Raw genomic sequence first — 18,208 nt, forward strand, 5'->3', positions numbered from 1 at the left:
CACAAGAGGGAAGAGATATGGGAACATATGTATATGTATAACTGATTCACTTTGTTGTAAAGCAGAAACTAACACACCATTGTAAAGCAATATACTCCAATAAAGATGTTAAAAAAAAAAAAAGGGCAGTGCCAAAGTAGAGTTGAGAGGCATTAAAAAGAGGGGTAGAGATTTGTTAAAGGCTTCTTAACTTTGCTCAAAACTGGCATTATCCAAGGTCATTGGGATTGTATATGTTATTGAATCAGTAGTGACTCCCGAGATACAATTTGGCATGGCTCGTGAATATTTCTTGCAAAATTAATAACTGTTTTCTTGATAACTAATCTTACAGGTACCCTTCATTATAAATACATTATGGGATGCTCTTCTGGAACTAGATGATCTAACAGCTTCAACAAATAGTATTATGACTCTTCTTTCATCCTTGTTAACTTATCCTCAGGTTCAACAATGCAGGTAATTATTTCTATTCAGTGGAGTAAAGTAAAAAGTGTTTACATACATTTCCAGATAATTAAGCCTAAAAATACAATAGTCTAGCACCTTTTAGAACAGTACTGTAAGTTGGGGATGCCAAAGACAATTATTTCCAGGAGGACTTTTCTTCTTGACTGTCTAGCCACCACCTCTTTTGGGGCAGGAACTGAGGTCATATTCTTGGGTTAGTTCATTTATATAAGTCTTCGATTTGTTAATCCTGTAATAGTTAACTTTAGAAATACAACTATTATATATTATTTTCACCTCTAGCCCCAGACTATGGAATTTTAGCCTTTGTGACATTTAGTTAATAGAATTATGGTTGAACATCAGGTTTACTTTTTCCAAAATTTGCTACTGTTTCTTTGTGATGTTCACTTCAGCTCTTGTTCTTGATTTCAATAATCAGTCATCATGAAGGGAATAATAATGTAATATAATGTCCAAAGGGAGAGTCTGGGTGAAGCCAAAACATAAACCAAAAATTTAAAGTGTTGTTTATTTTCCTATCCTGATATTTGAAATGAAGCTCAGCTAATTAATGTATTCCCTACCTTTCAGACTGGCTCCTGAATATTATTTTCTATTAATAGTATCCTTGGAGATAGAGAAGAAGAAAATTGTATGCAACTTAAAAAAAAATCACAGATGAGAAAATTAATTATTCTTCTTAGCCTAGTGAGAGTGTTCAATGAATGTTTATGTGATTATGATTATAAATGATTTCTGGTTCTGTGAGTCTGTTTCCAATGAAAATCATCAATGTGTGAAAAATGTTTCAAATAATACTGACCTGCTGGTAGTCCTTCAATGATAAATTTAGTAGGACAGCTCACAAATTGGAGTAGCAAAATAAGTGCCTATAAAATGAAGAAAAAAATTGAAGTGGTAGTGCATATATGGCGTTTCCTAATTTTCAGATGCTTTCATTGGTATAGGGATTAAATCAGTTAATCTATGTGAAAGCCCTTCTCAAGCTGCAAAATCAAGAGTTCTAATTACTCTATATCAGGGGTTGGCAAACTTTTTCTGCCCAGATAGTGATGTTTTGGCTTTGTGGGCCATATGATCTCTGTCAAAACTACTCAGCTCTGCCATTGTAGCACAAAAGCAGTCGTAGATAATACATAAAGGAATGAACATGCCTGCGATCCAATAAAACTTTATTTTAAAAAACCAAGTAGAGTGGATTTGAACTGTGAGCCTTAGTTTGTTGGCACCTGCCCTAAATAAAGACTTTGGACTTAAAAAAAAAAATAAGTGGACAGTGTCTGGAAAGCTAGATAATGTAAAAATAATGAAAGAATGTAGCGAAAATTCTGTTAATTCAATGTGAAATAATGTAGTTTTTGATCTTTTTTTTTTTTTTCAAAATTGCCTTAGAAAATTTGCTTCATATGTTGTGATATTTGGCAGATACTTTCCAGCTTATGTAAGAAGAAATGCGGCATGTATTTGGAGCATGAACAGTTACACTATTAACAAGACATGTTATAATGCTTTTATAATACATATTTGACTCTGTTTTATGTCTGTGTGTGCATGTGTTTTAAGTTATAATTCTATAAGTAAATTTACTAAATGTGTAAATAAATGTAAGAAGTGATGTTCATACAAACCTGCAAGTAGTGAAAATAGTATTAAAAGATGGACCTCCTGAGAGGAACCAAAAGAAAAGAGATAGTTACACTGACATATTCTTTTTTCCTCATTTCTTTTTTTACAGAGGTATATATTTCAAGTGCTAGTTATAAATAATTTCCTAATTTGAGGTAACTTTTATAAATGACTCACGGATGTGACAGGAATCTTATGGTCCAAGTTGTTAGCCTACACGTGGCTTTGCTTGCTTTCCCATTTAAAATCTAATCTGTGAGAAGGAAGATAATTTGAATTTTCCTAACTTAGTAATGCTAGATCAGGATAACAAATTTCAAATCTACTACCATACCATCTCTTGTTTCTTTTGATATGTGATAGAGATGGCCCCAAAGGGGGTTGTAAGTTATTTGCACCTATTGGTTACCCATTGGGGTTAGCCATGGGAAAGTAGTAAGGATTAGCAATCCTGATTTTGTGTAGGCTGACTACCAGCTAAGATACATGCCCCCATTTTCCTGAGTAAGAACAGACTAAGTGCAGTTATATTGGAAAGTTCTAGTTTGATAAAGGTTAATTCACGGCATTAGTGCCATAGAACAACCTAATGTTAATATTTCTACTCTTCTTTATGACTGCATTTGCTCTGTCTGTACTGGTACTATAATAACGGTTTTGAATGAGGGCGTTAAACGAATGTTCGTATGAAAATTGTGTTGTCTTTTTAGAATTTATTCATCAGAAAAGATGCTAGGTCCACAAGGAATTGATACTTAGATACTGTATCAATAGAGCTTCAACTGAGAATGAGTAAGATTAATTTGTGTCTTCTTTATTAGTATTCAACAGTCACTCACAGTTTTAGTTCCACGAGTCTGGCCTTTTTTGCATCACACTATATCATCAGTTCGAAGAGCAGCATTGGAAACTCTGTTCACTTTATTATCAACTCAAGACCAGGTAAGAACTAATAACCATACTAATCTTGAAATTTATATAAATTAATTTTGTAAAATAAATCTGATCATCAGGTTACCCTTGCTTCACATAAAGATCAGGAGAATGCTAGGCCTAGTAAAATTGTATGGTGACTATGTAGACACATAAGAATATAATCACCATAAGGGCAGAAATATTTTCATATTTTGTTGTAGGTTGTATTCCCAGCACTTGGAATATTGCTTAACACATGGGTGGCCCTCAGTGAGTATTTGTCAAATTGATTGAATATTCCCTTCCTGTCAGAGACTTGTTATTCATTCTTTGCTTGCTCTGTGTGGTTGATAGTTAGATGATTGGCAAAACTCATCCCAGGTTAGAAGGCTACATTTGAAGCTCTGCAGTATGACTCTAAAGACTGATAATACAATTGCTAGGCACTTACCTCCTCTTAAGGATTACTCAATCTTAAGAGCATGATATTTCGAAGGATTGTATACTTCAGGATTAACACAATGAAATGCTTACAGAGAACCTTCAGGTAATATCACTGTGTGAATGGAATCTGTTAATGAGCTGAGGAGTCCTTGCCCTGTCTGTAAAAGGCTTCACATTCCTATTTTAGAAATAGCCCTAAAGGTAAAACAAAATACTAGAATTTAGGGAAACACCATAAGGAATCTATTCTTCTGTCATGCTGTTATTTATAGGTACTGCAGTTTGATCCGGTGGTCTTCAAAAAGCAGTGATTCTCTTGCACTGTTGGTGGGAATGTAAATTGATACAGCCACTATGGAGAACAGTATGGAGGTTCCTTAAAAAACTACAAATAGAATTACCATATGACCCAGCAATCCCACTACTGGGCATATACCCTGAGAAAACCATAATTCAAAAAGAGTCATGTACCAAAATGTTCATTGCAGCTCTATTTACAATAGCCAGGACATGGAAGCAACCTAAGTGTCCATCAACAGATGAATGGATAAAGAAGATGTGGCACATATATACAATGGAATATTACTCAGCCATAAAAAAGAAACGAAATTGAGTTATTTGTGTTGAGGTGGATGGACCTAGAGTCTGTCATGCAGAGCGAAGTAAGTCAGAAAGAGAAATACCGTATGCTAACACATATATATGGAATCTAAGAAAAAAAAAAGAGAAAAAAAAGGTCATGAAGAACCTAGGGGTAAGATGGGAATAAAGACACAGACCTACTAGAGCGTGGACTTGAGGATATGGGGAGGGGGAGGGGGAGGCTGTGACAAGGTGAGAGAGTGGCACGGACATATATACACTACTAAGCGTAAAGTGGATAGCTAGTGGGAAGCAGCTGTGTAGCACAGGGAGATCAGCTAGGTGGTTTGTGACCACCTAGAGGGGTGGGATAGGGAGGGTGGGAGGGAGGGAGATGCAGGAGGGAAGAGATACGGGAACATGTGTATATGTATAACTGATTCAGTTTGTTATAAAGCAGAAACTAACACACCATTGTAAAGCAATTATACTCCAATAAAGATGTTTTAAAAATTAATTAATTAAAAAAAAATAGACAACTAATAAGAACCGACTGTATAGCACAGGGAACTCTAGTCAATACTCTGTAATGACCTATATGGGAAAAAAATCTAAAAAAGAGTGGATAGATGCATATGTGTAACTGGTTCATTTTGCTGTACACCTGAAACTAATAAAACTTTGTAAATCAAAAAAAGTGATTAACTTTTTTAGACAGCATAGTAGGGATAAATGTCTCTTTTTTGTTCACTAACCATGCATTCATATGTGAACTAGGCATATTCCATGTAGACCTACTTTAATCTACAGCATTATGTTGTGTTGCACTACCATGAATCAATGTGAAGTTTCGTTTTGCATTATCTTTTTTGTCTAATCAGTCTTCTAAGGAAAAACTGTCAGGTCTGTTTTATAATCCTTAGTTGATCAGGCATGGGTTCATATGACAAAACCGGCATGGGTTGTTCTGAATTTTCATTTTTGTTTTACTTTTGTGGGTTTTGCCTAAATGTTTTTGATGTAAATATTCTTAAATTCACTTTCGGTAGACCTCTTGAAGTTATCAAATTTCTTCCCTTCATGTTGTTGTTGTTGTTTGGAGCAGTTTTAGGTTTACAGAAAAACAGCGAAAAGTACATAGTTCCCATATGCCCCTACCCACATGCACACAGTTTCCCCTTTAGCTAACATCTTGCATTAGTGTAGTACATTTGTTACAGTTGATAAACCAATATTGATATATTATTAACAAAGTCCACAGTTTACATTAGGGTTCACTCTTTGTATTGTAGATTCTATGGGTTTTGATAAATGTACGGTGGTATGTGTCCACCGTTAGAGTATCATAGAGAATAGTTTCACTGCCCTAAAAAATGCCTGTGCCCCACCTATGCATTTCTACTTTTCCTCCCTTCAGAGCCTTAGCAACCACTGATCTTTTTACTGTCTTCATGGTTTTGCCTTTTGCAGAATGTCATATAGTTGGAGTCATGTAGTAGGTAGCCTTTTAAGAGAGGCTTTTTTTCATTTAGCAATACAGAATTAAGGTTCCTCCATGTCTTTTTGTGACTTGATAGCTCATTTCTTTTTATCACTGAATAATGTTTCATTGTATGGATGTAACACAGTTCACATATTCACCTATTGAAGGATATTTTTTTTCTTTCTGTTTGGGCCATTATGAACAAAGTTTTAAACATTCGTGTGCAGGTTTTTGTATGGGCATAGTTTTCAGTGCACTTGGGTAAATACCAAGGAGCACAATTGCTGGATCATATAGTAAGAGTATGTTTAATTTGATAAGAAAGTGTCTTCCAAAAGTGGCTGCACCATTTTACATTTCCACCAGCAGTGAATGAGAGTTTGTGTTGCTCTACATCCTCTCCCAGCATTTGATGTTGTCAGTGTTGCGGATTTTAGCCTTTCTAATAAGTGTATAGTGGTATCTCACTGTAGTTTTAATTTGCAGTTCCCTAATGATATATGATGTTAAACATCTTTTCATATGCTTTTTACCATCTATATTTCTTCTTTAATGAAGTGTTCAGATCTTTTCCCCATTTTTAAATTGGGTTGTTTTCTTATTGTTGAATTTTAAGATTTCTTTGTATATTTTGTATACGAGTTCCTCATTGTTCTTTTAAGCCTTTCTGTTCTTTATAAGGTGATTAAGCCACCTGCAGTCTCTTTAAACTTAACTTTTGTGGCTTTATTTCTTTAGTAATGTCAACTTATTTACATTATTGGGAAATCAGGTATTTCATATACATCAGTTTTCTAAATAATTGAAACATACTTTTTTGCCACCAAAAATAGTTACCCATTAAAATTATTGACAAACCTGGTTATCATCTTAAAGTATGTTAAACATAAGTTAATATTTTTTGATGAATGAGTCACCAGTATGATTTATTGGTCAATAGTGTGCTTGCTTATTATGGTATACCATGGGAATATTGAGATACATGAGTCACACTGCTTCTTTTTCAGTTGCTTTTTCCTAGGTTTTTTGTTTTTCTTTTTTCCTCTCAGCTGTCAATTGTGATTTCTCACTTTTGTCCATCTTCAAATCTGGCTCCTCCTCCCATGTTTCAAAATTTTTTGATCCCAAAATTGCTCCAAATCCCCTTCTAAATTTTTTTAGCCCCTCAATGATTGGTTTGTTTGTTTTTTTAAATAAATTTATTTATTGATTGATTGATTTTTGGCTGCGTTTGGCCTTTGTTGCTGCGCGCAGGCTTTCTCTAGTTGAGGCGAGTGGGGGCTACTCTTGGTTGTAGTGTGCAGGCTTCTCATTGCGGTGGCTTCTCATTGCGGTGGCTTCTCTTGTTGCGCAGCACAGGCTCTAGGCGCATGGGCTCAGTAGTTGTGGTGCACGGGCTTAGTTGCTCCGCGGCGTGTGGGATATTCCTGGACCAGGGCTTGAACCTGTGTCCCCCGCATTGGCAGGTGGATTCTTAACCACTGTGCCACCAGGGAAGTCCTCAATGATTGTTAATATTGGCTATTAAAATTATGTGGTTGTGAAAACATCTCTACGATGTTCTGTGATGTTGATTTCTTTTTATTCAGGGCTTTATTTATTTATTTATTTAGGTCCTTTGACCAAATTTGAATTTGCCTTTACTAGCTTGTAAATGAATGCTTTGGCCTTAGCATATGTAAAAGATTGATGATGATGACTGTCATTTCTTATACCAGAACTCTATTGTGTTTGTATGTGGTTTGTGGTACGTCAGCCATCACTTATGCATAGGCCCTCAATATTTGTTAAATACATTTATATAAAATTCAGTGCAGGGTGTTATGGGAAATTATCAATAAGAAAAAATCCTACATGGTTCTTACCTTGAAAAAATTTATGGTATGATTGTGATAAGACTCTTATGTAATAAGTTTCATAACCTCTGCAAATAAATAATGGAAGATGAGAATATGATAGGTGTCAGGAAGCAGCATTGAAGGCTAGACTAAGTGCTGAAAGATCAGGAGGATTTGGGTGATAAGGTTAAAAAAAGTCATCTTCCCTTACTTCTACCTATTTAACATCTAATATCTTTAATACATACTTCTATAAGCATTTCATTTTTCTGAATAATATGTCAGTTTCAAATTAGGCAAGTTATACAGACTATTGAACAAAAGAGCTTTTCCAGTCTCCTCCTTTTAGACATTTAAATCTATCCTGATTCCATATCTTCCGTGCAGTTATTCTGATATGTGCACAGTCCTTTATTTTTCTAGGTCTTAATGTTTATTGTATTTCCTATGTCCTTTTGTGTTTGTTATCTATGCCTCTTCTTTTTCCCTTCTTAAAAAATTTTTAATGGTGTCACTAATGAAATTTCCCATTGTTACTATCTATCCTGTATCTTCAGAGTGTCTTTTTACTGAAAGCATTGCTGTCAGTGAAACTTAATATTGATGCGTGTAGATTATTTTGTGCTTCGTCACTGCCCTGAGCCTTGCTCTCCAGTAGCCTCACCATTGGAGGCTGTAGTTATGGCGCATATCACCCACTCTCAGTACATTCCACTTTTTGGCCCCCACATATATCCTTTACTATTTTGTTTGATTTTTTGTTCTCTTTTTTCCCCAAGTAACACTATAAAGCCAAACCCTTTCAGATTACTTTTCTTACTACCACCACCTCTTTTTCATTTTTTTAATTTTGGGAAATTATTTAAATAGAAAAAAGAGGGAATTATAAAACAACATTCATCTATCCACTATCCATACTTGGCATTTGTTATAATTACTTGCTTCAAGTTTTTGTCATCAAAAATATAAAGAATAAATTGTAACCCCCTTAGAACATCACCTATTTTCTAATTTACCCATTTTCTTTCTTCTGTATATTTATAAAAAAATATTATTGTCCTTTCCCTAATAGTTGGCTCTTTAAGGTTTGGAATCAGTCTTTGTATATTTAGTTTCTACACAGTCATAGTATTTCTAGAAGGGGAGAATTTGAGTTAAGTCTCAGGATAATTTGGGGGACCATAGCCTCATTTACTTGCAAACTTGTTAGTAATTTTTCATTGCCTACTACATTAGAATTAAATTCCTGTCTTTCTTGTTCTTCTGTTATTTGGTTCTTGTCAGCCTTTTCCTCTGCTATTCCCTAATATGTAACCTGGAGTTAAGAAAATTGTCCACGTCTACACCTGTATCCCAGTTGTAACCGTGTTACATTCTTTTGATGCGAGTATCTTTGTACATGGCTCATCACCAACACTACCCGCCCCCAGCCACACACATTTTCTCTCCTAAATATTAGCTCCGTTTCTTCCTAGCTGTAACTTTCCTTCAGGGAACAGGTCAAATCTCTAGGGCCATAAAGTTATTCTGACTTCTATAACTCACTATGATTTTTCTTTATCTAAAACATTATTTAAATAAAGTCATATGCAGTGAAAAGCATTTATTTAATGGTTATTGTTAATCTTGTGATTTTGGCAACATTATTTGCTTTTTGAGAAGATAGCAGAGTAAACCATGTCTGATGCTTTTATCTGTTATTGTGTTCCTCCCGTGGCATTACCTGATAGTAATTATAGATTGATTAATAGCTATGTACAGACTCTTGTAATGCAAGCCCATGGTCTCTTACCTGCAATTTTGAAATTCAGCACTTTTGTAAGTTGGGTCAACTTATAAAACTACTTATTTGGCAGAAAAACCTGACCATTCTGAATAGAGGCTATTTATGTAAGTCTTTATCCTACTTAATGTGCCTGTTCACAAATTTTGCTGCAGAAATATTCATATGTTTTATTCAGATGCTGCCTCAGACTCTATTGAGGATATTACATAACATATGGTATATACAACCTCATTACTGTTCTAAATTTGAAAAAATTCTGAATTTTAAAACATATTTGGCTCCAGGGAATTTGGACTACAGATGGTAGGCCTGTTGTGACAATAAAATCTACCTTCATATAGCTTGCCTTACTTTTTTTCTGAGCTGCATTCTGTCACTGTTGTTTCCTCTTCAGTGGTTTAATGAAAAGATCCCTTAACTAAACAGAGAATCTGGGTTCTAACTTAAGCTCTACCATTTGTTAGCTTCATGACCTTCATCAAGTTTATTTAACCCTCTGGTGATAATCTCTGTTGGTCTTTTTTCAGAGTTATATATTGACCAAGTAAGATAATGTATATGAAGGTGCTTTAATTCTGTACAAATACAAATTATTAATAGTACAGACACAACAATAATAATTAACACTTATACTTCTGGAAGATCTTTCCTAACAATTTCAAAATCTTATTTATATTCCAGGGTGTAAGAATGATATTTAATTGTAGTAATAATAATCCAGGCTATTATTGAGAGCTTAACTTTATGCTGTGAATTTCAGTAAGCACTATAAATGGGGTGGCTATTGCCATTCCTATTTTGCAGATGAGGGAACTGATGATCAAAAATTAAGAAACCTTCCCAAGCTCACAGCTACACATCTCACAGTAAGCGACTCAGCTCAGATTTAGATCCAATTCTCGCTGACTTTCAGCTTCTAGTTTTAGAAGACAAAATGGAATGTGTCTCTTGAATTACTTGCCCATTTCTGAATATGAAGTCACCTTAAGTCCAAAGTGAAAAAAACTTAAGAGCTAATTTACTAGTTAGCTCTGTTTTGGTTTCAATTCCTAGCTTCTCAGCCTATTCCCCTCAGTAATTCCAAGGTAATTTGGTGAGGCCACACCTCACTGTAGGTCGGTGCATCAGTACCTCATAAAGACTGATGCCTCTGTTCCATTGGAAGTATTTTGATTATCTTTAGTAATTTTGTGTTTTGTTTTGCTTTGTAAAACCAGAAGACTATATAAGGAAGATATCCTAAATCTTAAAATTTATCCGATCATAAGTGTATGCATAGCACAGGGAGATCAGCTCAATGCTTTGTGATGACCTAGAGGGGTGGGATAAGGAGGGTGGAAGGGAGGCTAAACAGGGAGGGGGTATGGGGATATATGTATACATACAGCTGATTCACTTTGTTATACAGCAGAAACTAACACAACATTGTAAAGCAATTATACTCCAGTAAAGATGGGAAGAGAATAGTGCATATGCAGATATGCTCATCTCTAAAATGTTTTTGTATAGAATCACAGTTAATATAGTTATTTATGAAATAATAAACTCATTTCTTTTATTTATTTGGCCGTACCATGCAGCTTGCAGGATCTTAGTTCCCTGATTATGGATCAAATCTGGGCCCCCGGCAGTGGAAGCGCAGAGTTCTAACCATTGGACTGCCAGGGAATTCCCGAAATCTCATTTCTATTAGACTTCCATGTGACATACCTTGGCATCTGTGAAAATAAATTGTTTAATCCCTGTGCCTTTATCTCTGTTGTTAACATATGAAAGTATTGGCAAGCCTGGCTTCTCAGGGAGTATGAAATAAGAACTCTTAAGTAAACCAAATTAATTTCATTTGGTAATGACTTAAAATCAAGATGTAACTTTTTTTTTTTGCTGAACTAGGAGCTTGACAAAGTGAAGTAATCACTTGCTTTTCCTATTTTTTGAAAATTATTTTTTATTGGAGTATAGTTGATTTACAATGTTGCGTTAGTTTCTGCTGTACAGCAAAGTGAATCAGTTATACATACCCATATATTCACTCTTTTTTAGATTCTGTTCTCATATGGGTCATTACTTGTTTTTCCTTTCTATAGACTATTCATGCGAGTTTATCTATGAATGTATATGTCTGTCAGCAAACTACTTTACTGGAATGTCTAGATTAATTAGTCTTGATAACCACTATCTGTTTGAACCAGAACTCGACTTCACGATCTAGGAAAATATGCTTCTGGACATTAACCTCTACTTTAGCCATGTTTTGTTGACTGGGTCAACTTTTCCATTCCATTTGCATCAGAGTCGCTTTGTGAGTCAATCCAGAATTTCAATACATGCTGTATTGATTTTTGTTTGAAAGGCAAGCATTAGCATGACGCCTATATTTAGCATGAAGACATACATGAGATTGAGTTGGAATCTGGGGCATACTTAGTCCAGGATGTAAGAAAATTTAACATATGCATATGTAGAGAAGGAAAGAAAGACCAAAAGAATAGAGCTAAGACTTTGGCATTTGAGAACATTAGCATAATTAGGTATTGACCAGATTTTACAAAGGTATGAAAAGAGGAGAGCAAAGTTTATATATTTAGTTGACTTTCAATAAATATTGGTTGGACAAATAAATAAAACAAGGCATTATAAGTTGTCTAAATATAGAATTGGGTTTGTTTTTGGCAGTGGGCCAAAATAGGATTTCAGACCAAATTAGTGGAAGAACACAGAACTCAGTATGATTCATCAGTTTGTTGTAGCTTCTTTCCAGATTTTCTTCCCTGCAACCCCAGATCATTTGATATGGAGATAGAAATGATGATGCATTTGCCTGCAGGCAGGAATCAGGTGTTCATGGTAATGATAATCAGATTGCTGCTTTTTTTCCACATCTGCCCACTTTGTGGGTGTGCTTGGGGGAAGATAAAAGGGGGGGCATAGCAAAATGGTACTGACAAGATCTTATCCCACCTAAGATGCCAATTTTGCCAGTTAGGGATTTATTGCCAACTACAGTTGTGGAAAATTTTGCATATTACCAACTATTCCCTGTGACTTTGGACCATTCCCCTAAGCAAGGTGGATTTATTCAACAGATATTTTAGTGCCTACCATGTGCCTACAATTTTCTAGATACTTATTGGTAAGAGACAAGGTCTCTGCCCTTCTGTAGAGCTTAAGACAAGAAACTAAGCAAGACAGGAGAAGACAACTAGACAACAAGCCCTTATAATTATATAATGGTCATTTCATAAAACTATCAATACATAATGAGGTAAGTATCTGGTAGGGGAAGAAGACAGTGCTACTGGATCCCCACTAGCTAAAAGTGAAGTTGAAACTGAGACCTGAAGGATGAGTGGAATTTAACTAGGTGAAGAGCAGGGTTAACAGTCAGAAGGAAGGAACATGTGTTAAACTCTGGGAGTAGGAGTGAGCACGATGGCACTAAAGAGGAAGTGAAAGGAAATTGGTCCGGCTGAAGGATAGAGTATAAGGGGGTATAGATGGCTAGAAGTTTAACCTTGATTTTCTGGTACAGTGACGTGTCTGATAGGCTTATTTTTGTTTGTCATTAGCTTTCCTTATTAGTTCCATGAAGGCAGAACACAGGAGGGAACACCAATCTGAATAAAGGAGCTGGAAAGAGACTGCCCCATTCTCATCAAATTAAATAACTGTCTGTCATTCCCCTGAGTAATTCCCATAAATGCTCTCCCCTCCATCTGACCCTCACTATAGAAATGTTGGGGACCACATTTAGCACTAACATAAAGTGCTAATATCATGTTAATTATTTAACACAAACCAAAAGATTTTTTTTTAAAGCTCTCTTAAAACATGAATTTACTTATAACTTGAGTTGTAGTAGTCCAGGTTATAGTTAATTTAAACCTGGTGAAGTAAACAGTCTGTGGTAGGAATTTTTCTGTATTTTAGATTGCACTCTGCTAGACTAATACTAAAGTCGTCAGAACTTTCCAGACTTTGCCTAAGATTAGAAGGGAAATTTTTGACTAGTAGACTCCTAGTTAGTAGCATACTAGAAGTCTATTGACTATTTTTTGTTTTGTTTTGTTTGTTTGGTTTTTTTGTTTTTTGCTGTACGCGGGCCTCTCACTGCTGTGGCCTCTCCCGTTGTGGAGCACAGGCTCCGGACGCGCAGGCTCAGCGGCCATGGCCCACGGGCCCAGCCGCTCCGCGGCACGTGGGATCCTCCCGGACCGGGGCACAAACCCGTATCCCCTGCATCAGCAGGCGGACTCTCAACCACTGCGCCACCAGGGAAGCCCCTATTGACTATTTTTTAAAATTTGGGGATGGAAAATCCCAAGGTGGATAACGTCTAAAGGACTGAAAGTACTACACCCCTCACTGTACCACACTCCCCAACCAATTTAATAAACTATAAATAAAAACAACATTAGGTTACCTGCCTAAATCATTGTCTACTGGAAGACAGGCACAAAATTAATGAAAGCAGGTGGACCAACGTTCAGATTTGCAAGAGGCAAGTTGACTCTGGATGGGCCAAATTGTACTTAGCGATATTTTGAGAAAATACTAATAGTGAGCTAAAGCATGTAACTTTTTGCAACCATATCTAAAAGGAGATGCTTGCACAGTTGTTTAGATGGACTGAATTTGGCCTACGGCTGTTTTCCCAACTTGTATTTTGTATCTTGTATTTTCTACTAGGCAGACTTTATGTTGTGCTACTGGAGAATCTGTGTTTTTTAAAATACTGGTTCCTGTGATGATGGTGATCTGCATATGGTGGGTTGGGTTTTTTTTGTTTGGTTAGGTTTTTGGTTTCTCTTTATTTTTTAAATTTTATTTTTCTGTTTATTTATTGACTTAACTTTTTAGAGCAAAATTAAAGTACAGAGTGCCCATCCATATACGCCCTACACTCCTCCAAACACACCTTCTTCCACCATCAGCATCCCACACCAGAATGGTACATTTGTTACAGTCAGTAAACGAACGTTGACATATCATTATCAGCTAGTCCATAGTTTATATTAGGCTTCACTCTTCTTTTTTTTGGCTGCACCAGGAAGCTTGCAGAATCTTAGTTTCCCAACCAGGGATTGAACCCTGGCCCTTGGCGGTGAAAGTGCAGAGTCCTAACCACTGGACTGCCAGGGAATTCCCTAGGCTTCACCCTTGATGTTGCACATTCATTCTGCTTATTTTGACAAATGTGACATCTCTCCATCATTAATGTATCATACAGAATAGCTTCTCTACCCTAAAAACCCCCTGTGCTCTTTCATCCCTTTCTTCCCCTGGTTGTTTTTAATAATTATAAAGTAGAATTTACTACAGTAACAAAGATTATAGCCTGAGAAGGCTACTACAATTTATATTACATTCATCGTTTGTAAATATAGGGGGAAAATCTTCCTCTATTGGTGTGGCTTTGGGATCTACAAGCAACTATTTGGATTTCCAGTGATGGGGTTAGGGGAGAATTAAGAGAGTTGGTAAATATGGTGGGGAGAAATGAGAAGAAATTATGGGAGAGTAATATCAAATTATTTGGTTATTGCTATTACAGCTTTCATAATTCTATTAAGATTGTCCCTAATTCTCTCTGCTGAGAAAAGAAAGAGAACTTTTCTTCTTTCCAATTTCCCTTTCCCTTTCAATGGAAGTAGTTAAGGCATAGCAAATCAGTGAGTAGGCTCCCCCAGCTGATGATTTTGCAGTCTGTTTTAAACTTCTTTCAAACCATTTTGAGAAACATATGAAAAAGATAGGACCAGCGTTGTTAGTTTTCCACTGGTTAGAAAATTATCGGTAGCTTTCTGAGTTATACATTATCCCTAGATCTTCTGGCTTTCTGGAATTTCAGTTAAATTTTTCAAATTTCTCTTCAGTCTCTTCCAGACAACATAGTTTTGCTTTAAAAAAAAAAAATTGTGGAAGGAGGTGATGTTAAGTACTGTGAACTAGTTAATAGAATTTTTAGCTCTCAACAAGCTTGTAATTTTGAACAATAGACAACATGTGAGATTCCTTTTCTTAGAATTTTGGGCACACAATAGATATTTAATTAAGCACTGTTTGATTGCTTGATTTGGGTTGGCTTTTGAATTGTTGAGAAATTCGTTAGATTGAGGTTCTAAACCTGGGCTTAAGGAAATCCCTGAACCCCCTGAAACTGAAAGCAAAATGTTATACCTAAGTGTGTATATAAGTGTATTTTTCTCAGGAAAGGTTGTGTATAGTTTTTTTTGTTGTTGTTCAAAGATATCTGTATTATCAGTGTCTATTTTCTCCATACTTCTTTTTTTTTTCACACACACACACTGTATTTTATTTTTACAAGAGATAAATAGACTAACACCAAGCATTGTAAATGGATGACCACAACAAAAGCAACAATGATTGCAATTACCAAACACGAAACACCCTCAGACTATGTCATAATATTGACATTCAGTCCAGTAATCCTCCACTGTAACAGCTCCTTTACTTTGCAGTGAAAATTGATTTGTATATTTTTTGCCTCTGAGTCCTTGTGGGATTTTTTTTTTTATTCAAACAAAGTCACAAAAATTATAATCATCCTCATCAGTTCACTCAGTCCCATGTAATTAATTTTTTTTCATCTTGATCTTTTGTTAACACTTTTATGAGTTCATCAGTTTTCCATTAAGAGTTCTGAAAATGCTTATTCATTCAGTTCGGCAGTATAGTCAGTTACCAGAAACCTGTACTTGTCAGAGTCTTTTCCATGAATTCCTTGAAGATGAAACCCTTTTATAGGAACATAGTTGCAAAAGCATCAGAGTACACCCAGAACTGTCTGTAAATGACAAAAGACTTAAAAATGACCATGGTTAAAGATTTGATGAAAGTTCATAATAATGCAATTGGCAAGGAAATTTAGTTATTTCTGAGATATACATTTTAAAGTAATAACTAGAATTATGACTCATAACATTATACCAGAACATATAAGATTTTTAGAAATTTCATGTAATGTCTGAAACATTTATACTAACATATTTCCATATAAATAACCCAAAGAAAGTTTAGTATTAGTTGTTTTTTTTTGTTTTTTTATGCTGCAGGTTCTTATTAGTCATCAATTTTATACACATCAGTGTCTACATGTCAATCCCAATCGCCCAATTCAGCAAACCACCATCCCCACCCCCCCGTGGCTTTCCCTGCTTGGTGTCCATACGTCTATTTTCTACATCTGTCTCTCAACTTCTTCCCTGCAAACCGGTTCATGTGTACCATTTTTCTAGGTTTCACATACATGCGTTAATATACGATATTTGTTTTTCTCTTTCTGACTTAACTTCACTCTGTATGACAGTCTCTAGATCCATCCACGTCTCAACAAATGACTCAATTTCGTTCCTTTTTATGGCTGAGTAATATTCCATTGTATATATGTACCACAACTTCTTTATCCATTTGTTTGTCGATGGGCATTTAGGTTACTTCCATGACCTGGCTATTGTAAATAGTGCTGCAGTGAACACTGGGGTGCATGTGTCTTTTTCATTTATGGTTTTCTCTGGGTATATGCCCAGTAGTGGCATTGCTGGATCATACGGTAATTCTATTTTTAGTTTTTTAAGAAACCTCCATACTGTTCTCCATAGTGGCTATATCAGTTTACATTCCCACCAACAGTGTAAGAGGGTTCCCTTTTCTCCACACCCTCTCCAGCATTTGTTGTTTGTAGATTTTCTGATGATGCCCATTCTAACTGGTGTGAGGTGATACCTCATTGTAGTTTTGATTTGCACTTCTCTAATAATTAGTGATGTTGAGCAGCTTTTCATGTGCCTCTTGGCCGTCTTATGTCTACTTTGGAGAAATGTCTATTTAGGTCTTCTGCCCATTTTTGGATTGGGTTGTTTGTTTCTTTAATTTTGAGCTGCATGAGCTGTTAATATATTTTGGAGATTAATCCTTTGTCCATTGATTCATTTGCAAATATTTTCTACCATTCTGAGGGTTGTCTTTTCGTCTTGTTTATGGTTTCCTTTGCTGTGAAAAATCTTAAGTTTCATTAGGTCCCATTTGTTTTTTTTTTATTTCCATTACTCTAGGAGGTAGATCAAAAAAGATCTTGCTGTGATTTATGTCAAAGAGTGTTCTTCCTATGTTTTCCTCTAAAAGTTTTATAGTGTCCGGTCTTAACATTTAGGTCTGGAATCCATTTTGAGTTTATTTTTGTGTATGGTGTTAGGGAGGTTCTAATTTCATTCTTTTACATGTAGCTGTCCAGTTTTCCCAGCACCACTTATTGAAGAGACTGTCTTTTCTCCATTGTATATCTTTGCCTTCTTTGTCATAGATTAGTTTACCATAGGTGTGTGGATTTATCTCTGGGCTTTCTATCTTGTTCCATTGATCTATGTTGCTGTTTTTGTGCCAGTACCGTATTGTCTTGATTACTGTAGCTTTATAGTATAGTCTGAAGTCAGGGAGTCAGATTCCTCCAGCTCTGTTTTTTTCCCTCAAGACTTCTTTGGCTATTCGGGGTCTTTTGTGCCTCCATACAGATTTTAAGGTGATTTGTTCTATTCCATAAAAAATGCCATTGGTAACTTGATAGGGATTGCATTGAATCTGTAGATTACTTTGGGTAGTATAGTCATTTTCACAATATTGGTTCTTTCATTCCAAGGACATGGTCTATGTCTCCATCTGTTGGTATCATCTTTAATTTCTCTCATCACTGTCTTATAGTTTTCTGCATACAGGTCTTTTGACTCCCTAGGTAGGTTTATTCCTAGGTATTTTATTCTTTTTGTTGCAGTGGTAAATGGGAGTGTTTCCTTAATTTCTCTTTCAGATTTTTCATCATTAATGTATCAGAATGCAAGAGATTTCTGTGCATTAATTTGGTATCCTGCTACTCTACCAAATTCATTGATTAGCTCTAGTAGTTTTCTGGTAGCATCTTTAGGATTCTCTATGTATAGTATCATGTCATCTGCAAACAGTGACAGCTTTATTTCTTCTTTTCCGATTTGGATTCTTTTTATTTCTTTTTCTTCTCTGATTGCTGTGGCTAAAACTTCCAAAACT

At 35.7% G+C, this 18,208-nt stretch overlaps 1 protein-coding gene across 2 annotated transcripts in view; it reads left to right on the plus strand.

The window, feature by feature from the left end:
* The window catches only part of BTAF1 (B-TFIID TATA-box binding protein associated factor 1), a 95,610-nt gene that overhangs the window by 35,311 nt on the left and 42,091 nt on the right, over positions 1-18,208 (plus strand). For both annotated transcript variants that reach the window (XM_024121246.3, XM_024121247.3), the window contains 2 exons: positions 335-459; positions 2,922-3,042. In XM_024121246.3, coding sequence (XP_023977014.1) covers positions 335-459; positions 2,922-3,042 — 246 coding nt within the window. The remainder of the gene's footprint in view (positions 1-334; positions 460-2,921; positions 3,043-18,208) is intronic.

The sequence above is a fragment of the Physeter macrocephalus genome, chromosome 20 (genome assembly GCF_002837175.3).
Source record: "Physeter macrocephalus isolate SW-GA chromosome 20, ASM283717v5, whole genome shotgun sequence".
In the NCBI taxonomy this organism is placed as follows: Eukaryota; Metazoa; Chordata; class Mammalia; order Artiodactyla; family Physeteridae; genus Physeter; species Physeter macrocephalus.